Raw genomic sequence first — 23674 nt, 5'->3', positions numbered from 1 at the left:
TGCGAGTGGTCACTGCTGAAGTCCAACTGGCCTTACTGTTCCCACCCCCGGGTGACCGAGACTACGCCCACCGCCGCCAACCAGCGTATTTCTGTAATCCCAAACAGAAAAACACTCACCTCTTCCTTCCCCTTCCCTTCACCCTCTCTCTCCATCCCCGACCAACCACCCTTTCAACATCCACTTTCGGTGAGTCGTGCCCCCCACGGTCCCACCTCGCATGGCGAAAGCCTGCAATTCGGGGCGTGGTTGCTCTGCTGTGGCTCCCCCCCTGACATCCAAACCTCCAACATCCACCTCCCTTCCCCTCCTCCTTCCCTCCGCCTTTCATCTCCCCAAAAAAATCAACTAACCACTCTCTTTCCCATCTCAAGGGCTCCAGCCATCCGACATCATGGGTATCACTTTTTCCAGGCTGTTCGACAGACTATGGGGTCGCAAGGAAATGCGAATTCTGATGGTCGGTCTGGACGCCGCCGGAAAGACCACCATTCTGTACAAGCTGAAGCTCGGTGAAATCGTCACAACCATTCCCACCATCGGTCAGTCCGCCTCATGATTCCAATCGACTCGCGCGCTCCTTCCCTCACCTTTGCCCGTGCAATTCCCTTTACTCGCTCTCCGCCCTTCCCCGTACCCGCATCACGCGAGACCCAGGGATGAAGCTGACTCAGTGTGGTGCATGCAGGCTTCAACGTCGAGACCGTCGAATACAAGAACATCCAGTTCACCGTGTGGGATGTCGGTGGCCAGGACAAGATCCGTCCCCTGTGGCGCCACTACTTCCAGAACACCCAGGGTATCATCTTCGTGGTGGACAGCAACGATCGCGACCGTATCGTCGAGGCCCGTGAGGAGTTGCAGCGCATGTTGAACGAGGATGAGCTCCGAGATGCCCTGCTCCTGGTGTTTGCTAATAAGCAAGATCTGCCGGTACGGACCTCCTATTCGCCCTGGCAACGAGTTCCCTTTCTTTTGGATACTGATTTGCGATTACCTCACTGTTTAGAACGCCATGAGCCCCGCCGAGATCACCCAGCAGCTTGGCCTCCAGAGCCTGACCCGCCGTGCTTGGGTAAGTGCCATCTCCCGCGGCATTCGCCTGTCTCCGTCCCCGGTTCTTCCTTGCTGACTTAGTCTAGTTCATCCAATCCACCTGCGCCACCACCGGTGACGGTCTGTACGAGGGTCTGGAGTGGCTCGCCGACGCGCTTCGGAAATCCAACCGCGACTAAGCGGGTATAATACGAATGCGACTGAGGGGGGGTTTCGTGTGTCTGTGTGTGTATGTAGCAGGGCAAGAGAAATACCACGGGAAATCTGCAAATGATGGATTGATGATGACTATGGCGGGAGTTCTTCGCGAGGCCATGGGACCTTTTTTTCCTTTTCCCCCTTCGCAACGGCGGGGGGACGGTGCTTTGTGTGTTCTCTCCACGGCTCTATTTCTCTTCGCTATGCTATTAGCCTCATTTGTTCTTGTTCTCTCTGGCGCCACGTCAAAACTGCTGGTTCTCTTTTACGATCTAGATGTGTGTACCTCTTTTAGTACGGCCATCAGTACTCCTTTACGCCGTTGGCACTAGACCCTTGACTATTCCAACTAGCAAACCGCATCTGATGATCAGGGTCCGCAGGAGCGAGGAAAAGGAGTTTGCGGTTGGAGCGATCGTCTGCAGCCAAAATTAGACGAGGTGCGTAATCCTTTCATTCGGCCTGCTTTTCAGTCTTGGCATCGCCGTCGCCCGCGCCGAGACTCGACGTGGTCATTCCTTGGGAAGTCCTTCCAGCTGATTCCTGCGATTGACCTCTATTGTTCCCCTTCTCCATCTCTCCCGCCTCTCCAATTCCCCCTGAGGCCATCGAGCTCTGTGGAGTGGTGCACCGACGCAATTGACACCTTCGCCCCCATTGCCTGGCCGACGATCCACTTGCGCCCACGCCAACACCAACACCAAAGCCGGCGCCAAACCACCTGGCAACCTCTTCCCCGGGCTGCATCGTCATCGTGTGCGCAATCGACCTGTCCCCCTTTTCCACCACGCCTGCACATCGTCGGCTCCACTGCGGGACGTCGCCCTGAGACAGACGGCGTTAGCAAGACTCTGGAGTTTAGCTCTTGACTCCTGATTTATGCGGCATTGTTGATTGGGTTGGTTTTGGTCTCGACGATTTGTTTGCCGTCATGACCGTCCAGGCGAGGAGATCCTCCGCAGCCTACAATAAACCGTCGCCGTACTCATCTCGCCTACCTGACAGTGATGTCGAAAAACACCCCCGCAATGCCCGCCACCACGTTCACTACAACCGCAGCGACGATGACGACTCCGACAGTGGTCCGGAAGACTCCTCGACATCCTACCCGCCCATGAGGGGTGGGAGCCTCCGCCACGCTCGAACGAACGTGGGCTACCGCGTGCCCCAACGGATAATGCGATGGTTGTGCTTGCTTCTGTTCGCCTCCCTCGTCCTCTTCATCTTGACCCTCTTCCGCTTCACCATCTCCTCGTCGGTTTCACAAGTCGTGGAAATGCCCAAGACTGTGTCCAACAAACCTCCCCAGTGGGAGAGCTTCCCATTCCTCAACCGCTATGCGGGTGGCTTGACCAATCTGGTGTCGCGCGGCGACAACGTCCCGGAATACCCTGGCAACGGCGCGGAGACATTGGCCTTACCTGTGGAGGACTCCCCCGATGAGAGTGCAAAACGATTAAACACCCGGGCCCTGAATCCCTCGATGTTGAGCACCGTCTTCAATCCCTACCCAAACTACCAATCCTCCGACTACATCGCTAAATACGGCGAGAAGCGCGAGTGTTTCTTGGACAAGGAAAACTCCATTCGGGTCCCCAGCATCCAATCGTTCCCCGGTGTTCCCAAAGGCTTTCCAGACCCGGTCATGGGCTCGAACGTCATGCTTGGTATCCGCGATGACATGTGCTTTGACCGCTTTGGACGTCTTGGGCCGTACGGATTGGGCTACGGGGTCAAGAAAGGTGGCGTTGGTGCCGGGCTGGAGGGACACCGGGATGGCGCTGAGCGTGTCTGGGAGGATGTTCCGCCGGTAGATTTCCGGCAGGTGAGCTGGGCGGATGCGCAAAACCGATGCCTTGCCGCCAATCGCCACCGCTTCAACGAACTGCCCGAGCCTCGCCTGAACCGATTTGTTTCCATGCCCGTGGGCGTTCCGAATGTCACCATCCCGGAGCCCGAAGATACGCCTAAATCGTCGCCGAAGATCGGGTCCGATCGCCTCCCCCGGACCGCAGTGGTGATTCGAACGTGGCATGACTTCCAATACACGGCCGAGGATATTGTGTACCTGCGCTCGGTCATATCCGAGCTTGCGCTGATGTCCGGTGGAGAATACTCGGTTCACTTCCTTGTTCACGTCAAGAACAATGACCTTCAGATCTGGTCAGATGACGAAACTTACCAGCGCGTGTTGAATGATGCGCTACCAGAAGAGTTCCGCGGTATGGGAACGCTCTGGTCCGAGCAACAGATGGCTCTGATGTATCCCGCGCTAGAAGAGACACTGACTCGGGGCCTGCCGATTCACGGCGTCTACCGCAGCACATACATGCCCATGCAGTTCTTCGCCTACCAGCACCCTGAGTACGACTATTTCTGGAACTGGGAAATGGATGCTCGTTATACCGGTCACTGGTACCATTTGTTCGACAGGGTGGGTGAGTGGGCGAAACAGCAGCCCCGCAAGGGTCTCTGGGAGCGCAATGCTCGTTTCTATGTGCCCTCGGTTCACGGATCGTGGGATGATTTCCGGCAAATGGTTCGCGTGCAGACCGAGATCGGCACCAACAGCCCCAACAATCTGTGGAGCATTACGAAGCCTGGGTCAGATGGACCCGAAAAGAGTGCACTACATCAGCAAGGCGACAAGTCTATCTGGGGCCCTGAGCGGCCCGACGAGCGCGATATCTTTGAGGTGGAAGGGGAAGGCATCCCGCCGACAACCATGGACAAGGACCAGTACCAGTGGGGCGTGGGCGAGGATGCAGACTTGATTGTCTTCAACCCGCTCTACGATCCTGAGGGAACAACCTGGCTTCTTCGTGACGATGTCACAGGTTATAACAAGGAAAACGGCATGCCCCCACGACGCACTGCCATCATCACCGCCTCGCGCCTATCTCGCAAGCTCCTTACCACCATGCACCGTGAGACTAGCCTCCGGCATCACAGCATGTTCTCTGAGATGTGGCCTGCCACCACCGCCCTACACCACGGCTTCAAGGCTGTCTATGCGCCGCACGCCATGTACGTTGACCGACGGTGGCCCACACGATACCTGGAGTCTGTCTTCAACGCCGGCCGCAACGGCGCATCTGGTGGTGCCCGGACCTCGATCTTTGGTGATCGGGAACACAACTTCCGGGGCACGACCTGGTTCTATTCGGCCGGGTTCTCGCCTAACCTGTGGCGCCGCTGGCTCGGGCTCCGCGTTGACAATGACGGCGGTGAACAGCAGGAATTGGCCGGCGAGGGCCGCATGTGTCTTCCTCCCATGCTTCTACATCCCGTCAAGGACGTTGGGCTCATCATCGATGATGGGGAGCACGCAGAGGATCGGTGAGACGTTGCCGGCCCTCGCGCACTGATTTGAGAAAAACGACAGAAGTGGTAATTCTTCATCACCTCCACCATATACCCGCCCACTTAAAGCTTGAAACATTCCGTTGCCGCTGCTTCTCATTAATCCATACCACCGCCCGCTCTTGTTTATGTTTTGGGTACCGAGTCCCTGAGCTGATCAGTAGGTATGGCTTGCATACTCTAGCTTTCTCTTTCTTTCTATATAAAGTTTCTTCCTTTCCCCTTGCGATATAGACCACTACCGGTCACCACCATTGGCTCATTTGTTTTCTTTTTACTTACTTTGGGAAAAGGCGTTCTCTGTCTGTTCAGACGGGTGTAGATGGATAGACCATCGCTCATGATGCATTTTTTTGACGTCTCGATGTTCTCCCCGGTCTAACACTTCACGGGTTCCTAGATTGTGATATCCAAATCCTGTCTCTGCTTGTTTCTTATTTCTGGGATTCGATTGTCCATTCTGGAGGTCTTTGTATAGCCCGACCCATTGAATACGCATGCTTTCGGAAGCGAATTGAAACCAAATTCGATAATTTATAAGCTCTTCATTTAATTAGGTGCGCTTTCTGAATTCATGGATTCCATCAATGCCGCTGGAACGAAACAACCCACCCAACCCGAATGCGCCACAATCAGAGAAAACATAAACCATGACCCTTCATCCCCAATCTCCTCCTCCCGGATGATAGTAGAGTACACCAACACAAACGACCAGCAAAACACACGGCAACAGACACAGGACAGCATAGAGATCACTTCGGCTTCACAAGCGGCGCCAACAACGCCGCCGCCGCCGATCCACCCCTAGCCTGCCCACCACCAGCCCTGCTCACCACCCTCCTCGACACACAAGCCATCTCCTCCGAGCACGCCCGCAACGCCGACAGCGGCGACCGCGCCACAAACGACGTCGGCGCAAAGCAGATACTGCACTCGTACACCCCGTCCGCCCCGACTCCGAAACCGAGACACGTCCGGCACACGCGGTGCCCGCACTTGGTGAGCAGGATGTCCGCCACGTCGCCGCCGACCACGCACGTGTGGCAGAAGTGCGTGGGGAACGCGACCGCGCCGTCGCGCAGGCGGCGATCGATCTCGGCGGCGAGCTCCTTGCCCTTCTCGACGCGGGCGCGGAGCAGGCGGACCTTGGACTTGAGTGTGGCGAGGGCTTTGTGGTCCGCGGAGCGCGGGCACGGTGGGTGGAGGACGGGGATGGGTTCGAGGAAGAAGACTGGGCGGAAGCGCTGCGCGACGGGGCGGTCTTGCATGCATTTTTGTTCGAGTTGCCAGCGCCGGCGGAGTTGGCGGTTTAGGAGGACGGTGAAGTACACGGCGAGCGCTTGCCAGGCGCGCCATTCGGAGACTGCGTCGAGGGGAAGGGCTGGGGTGGTTCTTAGGGAGGGGATACGCTGGTCCATCTTGAGGGCGTAGATGCAAGCCCGATTAAGGGTTGATGGACTATCCCGCCCAGTCGAGATGTCGGATTGGTTTGGATGCTTGCGTGGAGTCGTTGGTGTCGGCCGATCTTAGCCCTAACTTTGATCGAGGCCGGCGCGGATGGGACTGGGACTGGGGATTCAGAACCCACGGCGTGTCTGGACACAGTTTATATAGAGCCCTCTTCATCTTCCAGGCCGGAGTGAAGAGTCTTGCTCGGCCGAACCCGTGCCAGAACTCGGATGTCAAAGTAGTAGAGCTCGCGTCGCCCCGGCTCTCCGACCCGCCGAGGCTGATCTACCCCGGATTAGATCTGGCCAGCCTCTTTCTGCCGGTTGGTAGCGATTGGCCAAGCCCGCAAGAAAATAGCCGCATTGGGGTAGTGGTGCGACCTAGACCAGTAGTCCCACTCTTGTCTTTTGTCTGGGGACGTTGGAGAACCTTGGGTCACGGGTGCATTGCGGCTTTCGTTGCCACTCGGCCGGAGCCGACGGCGAACGCGAGCATTTTCTATTGCGGCACTGCGCAGTGGTCCCAACGCATTTTTTTTTTCAGTTCCATCGGCGAGAAAAAGAAGGAAAGTATCAAGTACTCATAAAGGCCAAAGTGTGAGCCTGCTTGTAATGCTTATCAGGAGTTGCTTTTTCGTCAGAAATAATCGCCTATGTAGTAGATGCGGGTCCATAGTTCGCCTCCGCGATGGCGCTTGTCAGATGAAACTCTACTTGTCGCCGTGAAGAAAAAGCTTTAGACTGGAGTCCAGACTTCGTTGCCGAGGCAAAATGAATCCGAGGTCGTGAGTTTATCCATGGTATCGACAGTATAGTTCGTAGACAGTCTATGCTTTCTAGGTAAAGTGCCAAGTCCGATGTTCATGTACGTACCTTCCTCATTCAGACACTATTTGGAGACTTGGAGTCCGTAATCTGGTTTTAGACTTGCTGTCTCTCGTAAACAGTCCGGGCGCGTGGCAAGGGCCGGCCTTCTGAATCGGTCCCATCTTCTGCAGCGCTACCTTCCAGACCTATACACTCCCAAGTGGCTATTGAGACCCCTTTGAAGTGGAATATGTACTGATACTGATGGTCGTCATGGATAGCTTCCTGGGTAGAGCCCCGAGTAGCAACTGGAGAGAGCCGATTGGCGTAGATTACATACTCCCCTGGAATGTATGCATCCTCTCTTTTCTTTCGGTAGAAAGGCGTTAACTGTAGTGCTTGCAAGAGGTTGTCGGTCCCCATGGTCCCGGCCGGACTTGCTGACCATGACTCAATTCGACTATTGGCCTCGGCGGTGCCAGTCTCAGACAAGCGGAGAATTGACCGTGGTTTGTGATACAAGGAATCGTCGCCAGTCGAACCCGAGTCGAAGTGTTCTTCAACAACATACTCTTTATCGTATGATGACTTCGACGGAAACCGTGGATGGAAAACCAGGGATCCAGACTCTATGACCTGGCCTGTGGCTAAATTCATCCGAGTAAATTTCCAGGATCCATGAAGACCTCTAAAGATAGCCAGTGCCGCTGCTGCCTGTGCTGTATGATGCTCACGGTTGGACGTTGCTTCCAGAGCTTCCAGCGTTTGCTGTATGTCGCTGGATCCTGTGGTCTGGACTCCGTCTACAGTAACAGACGATACCCTGTCATGGACATATCGAGCAGGAACAACCGGGCCAGATCGGCTATCACCACCCGGCCATTCTGTCCGGGCGATACCCAAGTCCGTGGCAAATGCTTCCATCAATCCAACGTAGTCTCCCATCGGAAACTGGCCGCGGCGCACACTGGTATCGGGATGTCGTAGAGCCCTCATGCTTTCTCGTTGTTCTTCAGTCTTCGTGGGCTCATCATGTGCTGTCCATTGCGCGCCGAGGAACCTTGCTTGCATTTCCATCACACCCCAGTATGGGCCGCGGTAGAAGCCGACAAACCCAAGATCTGGGATTTCTGACCGCAGAGTACCACCTTTGTCTAAGATAAGGGGTAGGAATGGGTCTTCGGTGGTGTATTCCAAAGAGGATAGGACATCAGTAGGCAAGATGGAGAGTGACTCGAAGGGCGTAAATCCCGTAGCCATGACAATAGCAGCGATATCTTGCAGCATCATTTGCTGTCCATTGGTTGCCTGTACTTTGATTGAAGCAAGTCCAGTCTTGGAATCGGGATGTACCGAGATCGCTCGGCCCATCGTTGCTTCAATCGCACCAGACCGAACAAACTCGGCATAATCGTTGCCAATCGCCACCCAGGGTGGTCGAAGGACCTTATCGTTGTCGTCGCATGGCGGTTGCATGTGTCCATATCTCTCATACTCAGCACCAAGCAGTGACTTGAAATACTCGTTCGTCTTGATGGCCTTCTCCTCTGGAATGGGCCCGAGAGAATACCCTATCGGGCCTGGTGGTCGTCGCCCCAGATCATACATTGCCAGATCCAGTGGTAGGAATGAAACCGTCTGGTCGGAGGTTTCGTGGGGAAGATATGTTGGTAGAGTCCAGAATGGTCGTGAATATAGGTGGTGCACTGTACACTTCTTGTCGCGGGTTGCACCGACAGAAAGCCTGGTTGAGGATTGTTCAAGTGCAGCTGCAGCCGCAGCTTCAACTCCTGACATACTCCCACCAATTACGGCGACGTTTCCGCTATTTGTCGCGTTGTAATCGTCCCCAAGTATGTCGCGGCCTTTCTGGATCGCCGAACTGTGGACGATCCGACCGGCGAAGTGCTCGAGTCCTGGTATATCTGGAATATATTGACGAGCAAAGTAACCGGACGCCACGACCAGATAGTCAAATTCTTCAGACATTACTTCGTCACTTAGTAGGTTTGACTCGCGGTTGGTGTTCTGAGAATGGCTGGATCACCCTGTTAATTGGAGCGAGACCGCGAGACTAGAGACAAGAACATACCTCTCTTTGGTCCAAGATATCCTCCACCGAGCGTGAGAACTATCATTGGTGATTCGCGCCGTGCGGATCACTCGATGACCAAGTCTGAGTACATCTCTTGGGATGTATCGCTCTGCATAAGCAGCCAGGTACTGACCCACCTGTCTTGCCTGTGGAAACATCGGAATACTCGTCTCTCCCACCACAGACTCCCAAGACAGATCCGAAAATGCAACCGTGAAGCGACTGAGATTCGTTCGCATGCAAGGGTCCAACGTCCCAGGAGGCCCATTGGCTTTCGAACTCTGCGTGCCTGGAGTATTTGGCCAGAGCCCGCCCACTTCATGGCGGCTATCAAAGATGACGGGAGCAAAAGTGCCGCGTGAGAAGTTATGCAGAAGTGTCTTTGCTGTGACCAGACCAGAAGGGCCAGCTCCTGGATGCGCGGTGCTGTGAGCGGGGTCTACTCTGGGTATCTGCTTGATGAGGACACTGACCGATGATGGCGACTTTCTTGGAATCCATCGTTTCTGCTGAAATGGTTTGCGATGGCTGCGCCGATCCCGGCGTGGGTGGGATGGAGTGTAGTTGTAGTTGTATAGATGTTCCATCACGCGTTGACCCGTCCACGTCTTCCCCGCCGCGGGGCAGACTCGCACCCGAACATCTGAACATCTCGACATGGACTGCTCTTGCAGTTGGCCAAACTGAAGAAGACATGATGGAAGTCAGCTCTGTTACATCGAGATGAATTTCTATTTGATTTACATGGATCCTATCCGGCTGGTGCGACTGTGCAGAACACAACAATACTTCCCCATCGCGAGTTGGAATTACCCATGTATGTCCACCGAAAATATATGGATCCCATGTGCATTCTCACGAAGGCTCTAGCAATCCAATACAGAATGCCTTTTGTTTTGACTCAGGGATCGTCAAGTGTCTTTCGTGTGGAGGCAAGAGACAGAGCGCCCTTGCCAAGCCACTACGCACTGAAGCGCCGATCGCTCAGGACTATACGATTGTTGGAGGATCTGTGGCCTACTATTTGGATGAGCTCCAAGACAAGAAGCATACAATGAGACAGGGCCATGTCTCACCAAAAAGGATGGACACATATGCCCAGACATACCGTTTGGCGACGGCGCCTCTGCGACAGCGAGAGCCCGTCTCGGCATACGTAGTGGCACGAGTACGCCTGGCGCCATAGCGTCGATGGCCAGAGGTGAATGAGAGCAATAATGATCCCTAATTGGGCCCCCCCCTGCGACCCCGTCCAGTCTCATCCAGTGTGCTCGCTCCGACAGGCAAAGAACCGGATTGACTTTGCGTGGTGGCTGCGCCGATCGTGCGGGGCGAGGACATCTGGAAAAGTCGAGAAAGCGCCTGGTCGAACTCTGCTGGTCCGCCACTGGGCGCGTGAGATGAAAACGCTGCACGTCTCCCGATCAAGACACCCGCTCGAGCCATTCAGCCACCTGGATATCGGGCGTGCGTTGATTGGGCCGGCAGGCGTCGTTGCATTCCTGCTCCGTGACAAAGGTGTCCACGTTCCGGTGAGTCAGGGGGATCTTATATTGATTCTTCTTGCGCAGCAGCTCTTTCTCCGCGAAGGCAGATGGCGATAGTTTGGCCAGGGTGTTACGGAGCCGTCGGATGCCGCCGTTGGGAAAAGAGCGTGAGACCTGCGGAGGACCAAATGGCGTGTCGACTTTCCATGGTCCCCCAGAGGCGACGGATTGGGAGTCCTTGTTGCGCGGTGAGTGGACTTTCGACATGACGACGAGAGACGTCGTCAATCGCTGATGGATATCTGGGGTTCACTGGGACTGTCAGATGAAAGCTGGGGCTGGGGGGAGGATGGGAGGATGGGGTTGTTAAATACCAAAGGATCCTCGGGCTGATCCAGCGTGGGAAAGGTGACAATAATTCAATGTCTCCGCGGGATGCGCGGCAGGTTTCATTGGATCCAGGGATTGGGCTCGGTTCAGTTGCAGTGGTTGCTCGCCGACAGCACAGACTAGGTGGTATGCGACGGGGAAAAGTCAAACGGGAATTTGGATTGGATATTTGGGAGCTTCCCAGTCTCGACCAGGTGCACCAGGGAGTGCAACGAGCAATGTGCAATAATGTGCAATGCTGGACGAGCGCCTTTTGTATGGGCGCCAGTTACGTCATCTCGGCACCGCGAAGCCGATCAACCATCATGATTCTTCTATTGCGGAACATTCGAAGATGATTCTACTTGCGGTGGAGCCTGCGAGACCCGTGGTTGTCACTGCCAATCGGCGGTTGCTTTATACGAGGCCGATTGCGGGCATCTAGCTGGACTCGACAATACTTCAGCGTTGGAGGGCAATCTTCTAAGCCGGCGAGACAATGCCATCGACTCCATGCAGATGCAGATGGCGATCCTAATCTCCAAGCGGAAACATATCCAACGACATCATTCCTTTCAACTCGTCGCCTCTCAAGACCCACACCATGGTGATACATAATATCAGTTCCAATGCGCTATTGGCCTCGTTGATGCCCACGGGCAAGCAACAGTCGGAGCATGTTTCCGAATGATGGAGCGGAGCTCGTCGATATCATCATGAGGTGAGACGTGAGACGTGCAATGGATCAAATCCACCGGGATAACATGCTTCACCTGATAGTAAACCGACAACTCGGATGGCCATCCTCAAGGTTCCCCGGCTCTTGGGCTTCTGACAGATCAGGAGCACATATCCGATTGTGGCGATGACGCGCCTGGAGGAAGGCGAAGCGGTGGCGCAGATGGTCGCTGATGAAGGCTGTGAGCAACTATCGTGGCGATGAAGTAGATTGGGATGCTCATCCCTACGCTCACCCCGAAGCCCAGTCGAGCTGCTCGAAGATGGTCAAAGTGAGGGAAAACGAGGTGCGACCAGCGTTGACGCCAACGCAATTCTTCTCGAATCTTATATTGATCGCAAACTCGATGCATCCGCTACAGCCTGATATCAAATGTATGTTGTGCCCGAGGTAATAAACAGAAAGACATATAAAAGGTCTTATGCATGAAGATGATAGATCTAAGATCAAGAAAGCTCAAGAGCAAGCCCAGTATAAAGAATCAAGAAGTGTATCATCACCGTCTACCGCCACCAACTATGTACAGGGCCCTAATTTCCTCTACTGACTCCCAACCACTGGTGGAGGATAAAAGCCGACGTAATAGTCCAGTTTGCCCAGCGGCACCCCCTCCTTCCGCAGAATCCCATACGCAGTAGCAAGGTGGAAGTAGATATTCGGCAAGGTGATGCTATACGCGAACATGGCGCCGCTCATCTCCGTTGTCCCCTTCGGACCAATCTTGGTGGTCGCAACGATATCGCCGTGCTGGTTCACGAGCTTCTTGTCGGCCTCGTTCAGCGTCTTCTGCACCGCGGCAATGCGCTCGTGGAATTTGGCAAATGTCGTCAAGTTGTTTTCATAGACCACCGGCTCGCGACCGGTCAATCTCGCGACGAGGTTCTCGCAGAATTGGGTCGCGATGCGGATCTGGTCGGTCAAGGGGTACATGTCCTCATAGAGACGGGCCTCGAGAAGAGCGCTCGCATTGGGGCGCTCCTCGGCTTTGTGGAGGATGTGTGATAGGGTCTGGAGGATACTATAGGCCACCACGATGGTTCCGTCGTAAAGCGAGTGACCCATGGTTGGCGTGAGGAGTCTGTAGGGGCAACTGGAGAAGAGACCGGCAGATCTAGAAATTGTGAATTCGCAGCGAGGCGATCCGAACCAAAGATGGAGAGAGAAGGCTTGAATTGGGATCTACCGAATCGCCGGAGGGGCAATAATAAGAATGAAAACGATTCTGCCAAGACTGCAGCTCCGCTAAGCGAGTCCAGCATTCGGGCGGTTTTTCATGGCGAGGAATATCCTCTTCTCTCAATCTGACTATGTGGGTTCTCATCCACCCATCGATGTGCAATATGGTCGCTGTGGTTCATCTAGGAGCCCAGATTCTTCCGAAGGGCTGGCTCCAGAGGAAAGGCTTGCTCATCCTCGGTGACATCTTTATAGACCGCATCCCAACGATGTTGAAGGGGTTCGGGAGTGATCCACGCATTCTCGGGGTCCCGCAGCCAAATGCGCAGAAGATGCCGTCTACCATGGTCAGTATGATGTACGTTTGGCAGCATCTTAGGCAGGGTGGGAACATACTCTTTGCCTGGTGCATCCTTGAAACCATTCCGTGCATGAAAGATGCTGAGGTTATTGACGTATTGGACGTCGCCCTTCTGGAAATCTAACGAGGCGCTATGCTCTTCAGCTAGGAAGTGCAATGCATCCAATGCTTCGGCCTGGGCCTCAGTGATCGGCGGAATATCCTTGGAACGGGGTTGGGCGAGGAATCCCGTGAAGTATCGTCGAGCGTACTGGATTAGAACTCGCTCGGGGGTACTCTCAGTAGCTGGCTGGTGGTACAGGAGTGGACGAAGAGTGTACGGCTTATTTGGGTTGTTAAACCTGGGAACGTTATTAGCACGAAAGGCACTCCATGATGCTCAACGACTTACCCATCAACCGGCCAATCTTGGGACAACGTATGGATCAGATCGGGCCGCTCCTTTGCCAGGATATTGTATACATTCCAACTACTCGAGAGATAGCTCTCGCCCGCCTCGGCTGACGGACTGAGGCAGAGCAGTGAAATGATGTCGCCAGCATCGGTGTGAAAGACTTGCTTATCGGAGGTGTTGGATGGCGCACCGATCTTGCTCTTGTCGACCGTCCTTGTGATGTCCTTGATGTGAGAGATGACGGGGGAGGTTCCGTTTTGCAGTCGCGTGTCTTGCTGACGGCCACGAATACTTCCGATGTGGGAGGAGACGCCGGTGTAGATGATGATGTTATCCTCACGAGAGTAGTCGTCGATTCGCAAGCCCCGAAGAACAAAGAAGCCTCGGCCGTTGTGGAGTTCTTTGGAGAGGTCCCTGAGCGTGGGATGAAGTTGAGGAAGGGGGAAGGTGGACTGGTTGATGTAGCCCAGCGGCTTATTGAGAGCTGAGAAGTGTTACAGACTAACCTTGGAAATCGGCTAGTTGAATGAAGGAACACGCACCTTTGAAGCTCTTCAGGGCGGCATCAATCTCGTCTAGTTGAGCATTGTTCAACTGATAAATCCAGTCACTCCGTTTCTCAACGTCTTTCCCCTCCCAGACCAGTGGCGATACTAATTGTTGAGGAAATCCAGTCGGCACGCTGGTTTGGAGCGTCTCGGTTGCTTTGCGACGACGAGAGCGATCTTGATATTTGGCATAGTTGGGGTGATATTCGATATCAGGTTGAGTGGGTTGGGTAATGGTTTGAACCACCGACATTGTGAGATGTCTTCCACTTGAAGCTATTATTCACCGAGTCAACAGGACGAGGAACCCCGCTTCATATATTCCGAATGGAATACGGCTGACGCTGTTCACGTAGCCGATCGCGTGTGATCGCGTCATCTTTTCTTGGTTAATCGGAATGCAATCATTCGCTGTCATTTGCGACATCATCTCCACCCACGACGAGCTCACCCCGCGTTGCAACGTTGCATAGACATACATGCTAACAGTCATGGGCGGGGCTGAGATATACAAATAAATATAACTAAACATGAAAAATATTGATGGTTTCTACTACGGCCGCTTGAATGACTGCTATCTTGCAAGATGCAACGCCGCTTAGATATCTTTGCAAAACGGGCAAGCAGATCCCGGCTGTTTTGAGAATACCTTGGTCTGCATTATGGCCTTCTTACCAGTTCTGCGTCTAAACCGTGAGATGCAGCATCTGAAGCCAAGCAAAATGTCTCCTCAGCCACGACGATCCGTCTGTCACCATTGAGGATCAGTCTCGCATCATGGCCAAGCCACTAGCTGTTAGATGGGTGCAAATTACTGACGCTCTCGTGTCTCGAGTGGCTCTCTAGAAACTAAAGTCTGATACTCATCCGATTCTACGTCCTCGATTGCTCTAAGCAGAATTCTCACTCCACATATCCGGACATGAAATCATCGTTCATCTTGCATAGCCCAGGATCTACATGGCTTCAGCCCCCCGATACTCCCCGAGGCTGAATGAAAGCCAACACTCTACATTCTCGTACTTCAGCGGCGCTCACGCTTCATGGTGCAGCTCACAGAAACAGCGAGCTGTATTGAATCATTCAGACTGTCCAGTTGCCAACTCAAGTAGATCTATACGCATTTTAATATCTCAGTCAACGTCACATAGCTCTCGTTGCCGCTCCGCATTTTGCTCATCACAAGCCTCATTCACTGGCAATGGCCAAGCAATTGGAACAGCTCGCAGGAACTGCTACAAAGGCCTCCTTGGAGCTTTATCAATTTTTTGCGACGAGCAAAAATGCGCCCCAGGAGATTATGGCCATCAGCCGCGACATCAAGAACTTCAATATGCTCGTGAACCATCTCCAGTCTGCCCTGGGATCTGCCGATGTCAATCGTGACGAGGAGATTGACCGGGCAATGAAAGACCTGCTTGATCCTATGCAGGATTGTCAACAAGCGTGCAATTGGATCAAGCTGAAACTTAGTCCGCATCGCTCAGTGATCAGCCGGCTCATCCCCAACACACGTCTCTTATTGAAATACGGAGCTGATCCCGATATGTTGATGATTGAAGATGTGACGCCTCTTCACTTGGCTGCTGCTGGAGGCTGGGTCGACGGGATCAATCTATTACTAGACAATGATGCTTCAATCAACTGCCGGGATACACACCTTAGAGACTCCGTTGTATTACGTGGCCTGAAATTTCAAGATTGGGGCTATCAAAGTATTATGCGCGCGAGGAGCTGATGTAGAGATGAAGAATATTGATAGGCAGACTTACGAGGCAATTCCGGATTGCGCGCAGCGAAACCCAAACGACTGGAGTGTAGATTCGGCATTAGCCTCGTATTTTACTTTTTATTGAGCCATTGTTGTTTTCGATTTGGTTGAAGGGACAACATACCAGGCTAGCATTCTGGTTACAGTGTTGTTGGATTGCAAAAGAGCGTGGAACATCGCGCCACACGGATATTACATAGAAGCTGGCTTTTATGCTCTTAACCCAGGCAAATCAGATACACCCATTTCCTGAGGGATATTTAGCTTCGAGTGGAGCCGATTCGAGACGTCTTGCTCTCCACTATAGCACGGACGTGGGCACATCCTCGGGACTAAAGCGATCACGACATTCGTGCTACAAAATTGCCATCGCGCAACTCCAATGGCGCATTGCTGCATATTTAAACGCATTCCATCTGTCAGATTCATTTCAAGCAGTCAACTTGATCATGGCAAAAGACGCAGAGACCACGTACAGTGAGAACTTCAACTGCTGGTTCCCCGTCCAGAGACTAACGAGACAGAGAGCGATATACAGGATACCTCCGCCAGCGACAATGCTTCGGGCGCCAGCGTTCAGATCAAAGAAGCCCATATCTTGCAGGAGCGCAGGATTGGGGTCTGGGGTGCCATCTCGCTGGTCGTGAATAAGATTGTTGGCGCTGGGTCTGGTATCTCCCTCGCAAGAACGATGAACAATCGCTCATATACAATAGAATCTTCTCAACGCCGGCGACGATCTTTCAGCTGAGCGGAAGCCCTGGACTCGCCCTCATCCTGTGGGTGATTGCAGGTGCCATCTCGACCTGCGGAGCCCTGGTGATGTTAGAGTTTGGCATCGGCATTCCACGATCGGGCGGGATGAAGATCTACTTGGAACGGTCGTTCTCGCCGAAGCTTCTCATGACTTGCGTCTATCTCTTCTATTGTGTATTCCTACGTGTGTAACACCCGTCTTTCATTCCAGTTGGCTCCTTTGGACCAGGATTTGTTCTGATCCCACGGCAGAGAATTCGGCCAGCAATGCGATCACGGCTTCATCTTACCTTCTTGAGGCAGCTGGAGTCGATTCTACAACATGGAAGCTACGCGGACTGGCCATCGCCGCAGTCGCATTTGCAGTGGGTGTCCATACGGTGGCGCCACGGATTGGCAGAGGTCTCCAGGATCTGCTGAGTGGCGTCAAACTGTTTGTCCTCTTCTTCATCGTCTGCACAGGCTTTGCTGCCCTGGGAGGCCATCTTCGAGTTGAGAAGCCGCATAACCTCGATGTATCGACCTCTTTTAAGAACACTTCGAACAGCGGCTATGACATTGGCACTGCACTGCTCAATGCGATATTCTCATATCAGGGCTATGACAATTTGAACGCAGTATGTTCCGCCAGGCTATCATGGATAGCTTACTGAAAGCGGGCTCCATGACTGACTTGTTGCAAGGTCCTTTCCGAAGTCAAGAGTCCCGAACGAACGCTCCGTATCGCTCTGCCCACCGCGATGAGCGTCATCACGGTGCTCTACGTCTTGGCCAACATTGCATATGTGAGTTGACTGTTCTCCGAATGCTGCTTCTATCTAACGGGTTCTCGTCCAGTTTGCCGGAGTCTCGAGAGAAGATTTCCTTGCTTCCGACACCACCATCGCCGCTTCTCTCTTCCGAAATGTCTACGGACACTCAGCAGCCGTCAAAGCCCTACCGGCTCTGGTAGCTCTGTCTGCGATCGGCCATCTTCTCGGCGTGGCATTCGCAGTGTGTATGTGGTCCTCATTGCTCCGATCATTCTGTGTTTATCCGATCCAGATGACTGACACTTATCTAGCACGGTTGATCCAGGAATTGGCCAAGGACGGCGTCGCCCCCTTTCCAAGCATCCTCATGCAGAATCGACCCTTCCAAACTCCGATATTCTCGCTGGCCATCCATCTTGGAATCACCATCCTCTTCATCTGTGCCCCTCCAGCCGGCGATGCTTTTAGTTTCGTCGTCGGCCTCGGCACCTACCCCTCGGTGTTCCTGTTGACGCTCATCACCATCGGATTGATCAGAATACGTTTCTCCAAGACCGACGACTTCCACCCCTCTTTCAAATCTCCGTGGGCGGTCCTGGCATTTTATCTCGCGGGCAGCATTGTACGTCGATATGTGCTCAACTCCTCCTTGGCTTGTTACTGACTCGCATAGTTCCTGTTGGTCATGCCATTCATCCCCCCGAATGGAGACAGTGATAGCAGCCTTCCCTACTACCTCTCGCCCGTTGTTGCACTTGCCATTCTAACACTGGGTGTTATCTACTATGTGGCCCGCTTTGTGTTGTTCCCTTGGGTATTTAACTATGAACTCGACTTGGTGGCGGTCGACCTGAGTGATGGATCGCAAGTTTCGAGGTATAAAATCAGAAAGACAAGAAGTTAAATGGGTGCAGAGTGGAGTCCGGCTTGTACGACGATTGTGGAAGAGTTGGTTGAAAATCGGGACTGCATAGCTCCAGCCAGAAGACGAGACGAGACGAGAAAACCATATCATGTCAAGGGGTACGCGTGGACGTGATGAATCTGATTAATAACTACCAGTCGGTCTTAGGGACTCAAAGCTTTAACTTGCTAGATCATTTTTCAAAGATGTGAGCCACCCCCCCAGTTTGCTGCAGAGCAGTCCCCCATGGACACGATTATTTATACCCAACGTTCTCCACGGCCACGGCGCCGGGCTTGTCGCTTATATCCTGGGTAACATTTGATGCCTTCTGATGTGCAAGGACTTCCTCGCCTTGCACAACGTGGTTGGCGCCGCCGAACAATATGTCGATTTCTTCAAGAGGGACTTTCTTGGTCTCCGGCACCAAGAAAAAGACGAAGATGGCCAGCAAGAAATTGATACCCGCAAACAAGTAGAAAGCATAGAAGCCGTCATGCTCGAGAAAGATGGGGAAGAACTGCTGGAAGATCGTATTTGCCACATTCTGTGTCTGCGAAGCCATCCCCACGGCTTGCGCGCGGACGTTCATGGAGAAGATCTCGGAGGTCCAGATCCAGACGGTCGCGCCCCAGGAAGGCTTGTCTGAAAGAGTTGTGAGCTATTGTTTTTCATGCAGCATATGGTGGCAGGGAACTCACAGAAGAAGATAAATAAGAACATGAGAAACACAATTGCGATGCCAACGGACTCGGATTTGGCTCCGTTTGGAAGGTTTGGCGTTTCGGTCTCGACGGCGGCGGCAATGATCATGCAGAGGCCCATCCCGATGCCTCCAAGGATCAAGAGGAACCGTCGTCCAAATCGGTCGATGAGCCACACAGCATTCAAAGTGAAGAGAATACCAAAGGTGGCATTCAGGGCGTTGATGAGTGCAATCTGGCTGTCGCTGGTAAACACCTTCTCATAGATCTTGGTCGAGTAAGTGTTGAGAGAGCCTTGTCCAGTGATCTGTTGACCAGCATTGAGAACCAAGGCAAGATACATGCGCTTGCGAAGAGACCTGTCCTTCCACAAGGCGCTGTAGTTGCCTGAAATGGCTTCTTTCTCATACTCAATCGCCTCCCGGATTTGCATCAGTTCTGCCTCGACCTCCTCCTCGGTGTCTCGCACTCTTCGAAGTGCAGCACGTGCCTTCTCGATGTGGTTACCATTCTTGATGAACCTGAGTGTTGTCAGTGCTCTAGAGCCTTTTCTCACACAGTGGTGGAGTGAGTGAACCTACCAACGAGGGCTACCCGGAATAGTAGGTAGCAAGATGAGAATCAGAACGGGCACCAGAAGCTGGAAGATGATAACCAACTTCCAGTCCCATTGACCCAGTTTGGTAACATTCTTGGTGCAGGCGTAGTTGATCCAGAAGCAAATAAAAGACCCAACGGAGTAGAACATCTGCCAGAAAGTCATGATTTTGCCGCGAATCTCGGAGGGTGCCAGTTCACCAATGTAGATGGGGCCAGCCGCTGTGATGTTATTGGGTTAGTTCCTGTCATAGAAAACGATGGCCCCGAAGGGTAAGAGTAACAAACGTACTCAGTGCAATACCCTGGCCAATACCAATGATGCACCGCCCAGCCAGGAAGCACGCCAGGTTGTGGTGCGGCGCGAAGGTCTGCATGAATGTAGCAATGATGACCAGAGCGCAACCAATCGCCATTCCAGTCTTGCGCCCAAGGAAATCTGCCGTTGGCCCCCCAAGGAAAAAGCCACCAAAGATGGCACCGACTGTGTACGCTGTATTGATTGACCCGATGGTCGGCGCGCTGGGCTCGTTGAACCACGCCATCCAGTTATCCGAGCCTTGAACGGAATTGAAGACCGATGCATCGTAGCCGTACAACACCATGCAGGACGCTGCGACGAGCGAGATAAACCTATATCTTCTTGTCAAACGCGTCCGATGAAATAGCCCTAAAAGTATGTAATGGATGATGCTCCATACCAGTTATAAGCTCTCTTAGAGCTAATGCCTCCAATCATTTTGCCGACGGCGGAAGGGGGGGGGGGGGGGGTTCGCTCCTAGATTTGAAGAGACTTGGGAGAGCTGCCAAAGAGTTCCCCGATATAACAGTCAACAGGATAACGTGGATGGTTACCGGTCTAACCACACACCAAGTCCGTCGAGATAATCTGGGGAAACGATCCACAGCTTTGCGGGGGTGAAAGAGCGAGTGGAGTTCCCCAGATATATAATTCTTCACATGCTTCACATGTCTCCCTTGCGGGGAGCCATAGGTCTCCATCGACCCAAGCAGAAAGCATCACGGCACTAGTCAGACCATGCTGGCGCAAGAAATCCCCCGGACGTGCCAAGCTCACCGTGCATTTTGCTAAGGCAAGTCCTGTCCATTCCGGATCGCTGAGTGGTGGGGTATCCGGAGACTCGCACATATGGAAAGAGGCGCGATGCGCCCGGTCGACTGCTTATTGGCCTTGGACTCCCTGGAGCGCATAAAGTGAACCTGGGGTAACTGTAATCTGAGGTTCAAGGATATCTAGTCCTGCGGGACGTTGGTGATTCCCACGAATCAGCGGGGCTTCAATCCGGAGACTGGGAGAAAGTTGACTCCACCAATGGCAGGATGCACAGAGCAAATTTCAGGTTGCGGGGAGAGATTGAGGGGGGAGAAGAAGCAAAGGGAAGCGAGACTTGAGATAGGTTGAGTGACCATTCTCTTGTCCCCGGCCGGTAAGCATTCACCGGACCACAGCGGTTATAGCAAAAGTGCCTGCGGGCAGTGGTTCGACAGCCACTTGGTGATGGGAAAGTAAGAAAGATCTCGGGTACATAAGTAAATCCATTATCACATGTAGCTTTTGGTGACTTGGTCAAGATTCAAATGATCGCGAGACCTTGGGACAGGCGACCTTATTCTCCCCGGATATCAAAGCCAACGTACGTGACTGCAGATTCACGGAAATAACTCTTTAAATACATATCTATGCTACATATTGTGGCATTCTTGGAGATCCATTGATTGTAGACCTAGAACTGAGCAAATCAGCTCTATAGATCGACTAGATTTAGACTCCTGTACGAAAACCATACCACAAGTGTTGCCACTGCACTCTTCCACACTCTGCTATTTTCAGCGTAGAATCTGCCTTGATTCTAGTACTACGCAGATTATAGATCGGCCGCCAACAGTAAAAGGAAAGAGAAAAGAAAGGAAAGACGCCGCTAATGGTGTCTATCACGTGCTCTCGCGCCTCCACGCGGTCCCACGCGACCCCGAAAAGGTCGAAAGTTCACGTCGAACCAGCTAGCAATGACCTTTTCTTTTTGACCAGGGGTACCTTGGAAGCTTGACTCCTACGTCTGGAGATGCTTTATCTTCAACCAAAATCCGTCATCTAGCCTATTCCTCGCCTTCATCCGCCATGCCCCGCAAGTCTCACAAAAAGCAAACGCGGCTCGCCTTCGCCCCCGCGGCAGCGATTGCCGATGAGGACGCCAACACCGACGATCGCTTTCGTACACTGGCTTATGGTCACCCCAGTCTGGCCTCAGTGCGCCCAGAGAAGTCAGAGACAAGCAAGGCCGCAACTCCCAAGAAAAAGAAGCGATCTTCCAAATCCTCAAAGCGGGATAAATCTCCAGCGTCTCCCCAGAAGGAAAGCTCACCTGGTGCAGAAATGAAGGTTCACAAGATACCGACAGACGAGAAGAGTATGCTTATACATCAGTCCCCGCCATTACATGTGTCTCCGGACTAGCTAACAGCCGAGAAGCACCAGCTGTGCCACAAGACCTAAACGACTCATCATCCGACGACGAGATCATTGTGCCTAGCTCTCAGAGAAGAAACCGACGAGCGCTCCCCGATGGAGACTCACCTATCATGAGTCCTCCTAAAACAGACAGCCTGAAGAAGAAAAGAAAACTGCGACGGCCGTTGAATACGACCGAGCATGATGCCCCAAGCATCAGTGATTCTGTGGAGATAGCCCGTCCGCGGGGCACATTGAAGCGAAAGGCAGAGAGCTCTCCGATCGTGCTGAGTGATTCCGACGACTCGGAGGAGCCGGTGGTTTCATCGCCTGTTAAGCGACGGCGATGGGCTCAGGACCCAGAGTCACCCCGGACACCCCGCCCAGGCGCCAATCAAGACGAATTGGACATTGAGGAGGATGTGCGAGATTTGCAGGACTCAGGTACAGCGTCAACATATTCCTTCCAGTATGATCAGACTAGCTAATATTCCCCCAAGTGGTCAAGAAGAACCGCACTCGGGGTCGCATCGCTGAATCGGCAAGGGACAAAAGGCTCAGGCATGTTGAAACTCTCCGTCGAAGACGTGCTGGCTTGAAAGAAGAGAGTGAGCCTGAGCCAGCACAAGACCCAAGCGACGATGACAACGATAGTTCGCGCGAACAAATCGCCGAATTGCGGGACGAAGATGTGGACAGCGATGTTGAATCGGCCATCGCTAGCAACGAAGACCTCGACCGCTACGAGGATGACTTTGTGCTTGAAGATGATAGTGCGATGCTGGGCGTGCCTACTGAAGAGATTCCTTTGGAGTTTACACGGCACGCATATAAACAGCTAAAAGAATACTTCCGCGACGTGGTCGGGTGGATGGTGCATAACCGTCTTGACCCAGCCTTCCCACGTTCCGACGCCATGTATGAAATGGCATTCATGAAATTGGAAGACGAGGTCAAGGGCCGTGCTGGCTCTCAGCTAATCTCTTCCGTTTGGGGGGACAAGTTCCGCCGCTCCCTCCTGGCCCGGCCACACATGGAGATCACTGCGTTTCCCACGGATGCAAACCATCCGTGTGACGCGTGCAATCGGTCAGGGCATCCGGCATCTACTGACATGAAATTATATGGCAAACCCTATTCCCTGAAAACCTTAGAGCCCCTCATCGACGACAGTGACGAGGACCAGCCCGAACAGATTGGTGATTCCGACGCAGAAGATGGACAAGGGCCGGATCGTGACAGAGATGGCCGTGTCTTGCCGGATGAGAATATCCGCTTTTTCTTGGGAAGGTGCTTTTTAACACTACCAATCATTGGTCAATCTCGAGCTTACATTTCACCAGACATTGCAAGAACAAGGCCCAGTTGGCCCACACTCTCACCCACTGGCGCTTTCACCTCAATGAATGGGTCGTTGACTATCTCGATCGCATGGGCCACATGGCCGACGCCGAAGTTCTGCGCCGAAACAACCTGAGCCAGAAGCGTAAGACACGGAACGCAATCAAAGTCATTGACCGCATGGTCGCCGCTGGTGAAATCGACAAGCTCTGGCGCGATTTCCATATGAATCTCAAGTCTGCTCGGGAGCAAACGGTACGTGGTCTTTACCTTGATGCAAGTTGTGCTACCATCTAACAGCTCCATCCTTATTAGTCTGTCTTGGGATGAGTAGCATT

The 23674-nt window shown here is 53.2% G+C and overlaps 10 protein-coding genes across 10 annotated transcripts; 4 read left to right on the top strand and 6 right to left on the bottom strand.

The window, feature by feature from the left end:
- Nucleotides 1-394: 394 nt before the first annotated feature.
- On the top strand, nt 395-1235 carry arfA (putative ADP-ribosylation factor; the record flags this gene model as incomplete). Its single annotated transcript, XM_056946344.1, has 4 exons — nt 395-542; nt 689-933; nt 1010-1075; nt 1143-1235. The coding sequence occupies 4 exons, from the start codon at nt 395-397 to the stop codon at nt 1233-1235; spliced, it is 552 nt and encodes a 183-aa protein (XP_056798343.1).
- Nucleotides 1236-2185: 950 nt separating this feature from the next.
- N7459_007175 (DUF3405 domain-containing protein) lies at nt 2186-4597 on the top strand (the record flags this gene model as incomplete). The annotated part of the gene is made up of 1 exon (XM_056946343.1): nt 2186-4597. One exon carries the CDS (start codon nt 2186-2188, stop codon nt 4595-4597), a length of 2412 nt encoding a protein of 803 aa, XP_056798342.1.
- A 772-nt stretch (nt 4598-5369) lies between these two features.
- Nucleotides 5370-6035, bottom strand: N7459_007174 (uncharacterized protein; the record flags this gene model as incomplete). The annotated part of the gene is made up of 1 exon (XM_056946342.1): nt 5370-6035. The coding sequence occupies one exon, from the start codon at nt 6033-6035 to the stop codon at nt 5370-5372; it is 666 nt and encodes a 221-aa protein (XP_056798341.1).
- Nucleotides 6036-6986: 951 nt separating this feature from the next.
- Nucleotides 6987-9468, bottom strand: N7459_007173 (uncharacterized protein; the record flags this gene model as incomplete). Its single annotated transcript, XM_056946341.1, has 3 exons — nt 6987-8910; nt 8965-9379; nt 9441-9468. 3 exons carry the CDS (start codon nt 9466-9468, stop codon nt 6987-6989), a joined length of 2367 nt encoding a protein of 788 aa, XP_056798340.1.
- Nucleotides 9469-10391: 923 nt separating this feature from the next.
- N7459_007172 (uncharacterized protein) lies at nt 10392-10721 on the bottom strand (the record flags this gene model as incomplete). The annotated part of the gene is made up of 1 exon (XM_056946340.1): nt 10392-10721. The coding sequence occupies one exon, from the start codon at nt 10719-10721 to the stop codon at nt 10392-10394; it is 330 nt and encodes a 109-aa protein (XP_056798339.1).
- Nucleotides 10722-12102: 1381 nt separating this feature from the next.
- On the bottom strand, nt 12103-12624 carry N7459_007171 (DUF1993 domain-containing protein; the record flags this gene model as incomplete). Its single annotated transcript, XM_056946339.1, has 1 exon — nt 12103-12624. The coding sequence occupies one exon, from the start codon at nt 12622-12624 to the stop codon at nt 12103-12105; it is 522 nt and encodes a 173-aa protein (XP_056798338.1).
- A 296-nt stretch (nt 12625-12920) lies between these two features.
- On the bottom strand, nt 12921-14294 carry N7459_007170 (TauD/TfdA family dioxygenase; the record flags this gene model as incomplete). The annotated part of the gene is made up of 4 exons (XM_056946338.1): nt 12921-13077; nt 13135-13440; nt 13491-13977; nt 14036-14294. The coding sequence occupies 4 exons, from the start codon at nt 14292-14294 to the stop codon at nt 12921-12923; spliced, it is 1209 nt and encodes a 402-aa protein (XP_056798337.1).
- Nucleotides 14295-15242: 948 nt separating this feature from the next.
- N7459_007169 (uncharacterized protein) lies at nt 15243-18408 on the top strand (the record flags this gene model as incomplete). Its single annotated transcript, XM_056946337.1, has 9 exons — nt 15243-15756; nt 16322-16478; nt 16529-16752; nt 16821-17185; nt 17252-17353; nt 17406-17565; nt 17632-17942; nt 17994-18196; nt 18393-18408. 9 exons carry the CDS (start codon nt 15243-15245, stop codon nt 18406-18408), a joined length of 2052 nt encoding a protein of 683 aa, XP_056798336.1.
- Nucleotides 18409-18480: 72 nt separating this feature from the next.
- Nucleotides 18481-20264, bottom strand: N7459_007168 (putative MFS sugar transporter; the record flags this gene model as incomplete). The annotated part of the gene is made up of 5 exons (XM_056946336.1): nt 18481-18869; nt 18926-19449; nt 19510-19747; nt 19818-20158; nt 20227-20264. 5 exons carry the CDS (start codon nt 20262-20264, stop codon nt 18481-18483), a joined length of 1530 nt encoding a protein of 509 aa, XP_056798335.1.
- Nucleotides 20265-21665: 1401 nt separating this feature from the next.
- N7459_007167 (uncharacterized protein) lies at nt 21666-23633 on the top strand (the record flags this gene model as incomplete). The annotated part of the gene is made up of 4 exons (XM_056946335.1): nt 21666-21954; nt 22002-22439; nt 22496-23285; nt 23339-23633. 4 exons carry the CDS (start codon nt 21666-21668, stop codon nt 23631-23633), a joined length of 1812 nt encoding a protein of 603 aa, XP_056798334.1.
- Between the last annotated feature and the right edge of the window lie 41 nt (nt 23634-23674).

The sequence above is a fragment of the Penicillium hispanicum genome (genome assembly GCF_028827665.1).
Source record: "Penicillium hispanicum strain IBT 35686 chromosome Unknown utg000006l_segment0_segment0, whole genome shotgun sequence".
NCBI lineage: Eukaryota > Fungi > Ascomycota > Eurotiomycetes > Eurotiales > Aspergillaceae > Penicillium > Penicillium hispanicum.
This window is presented reverse-complemented; position numbering and strand designations above follow the sequence as displayed.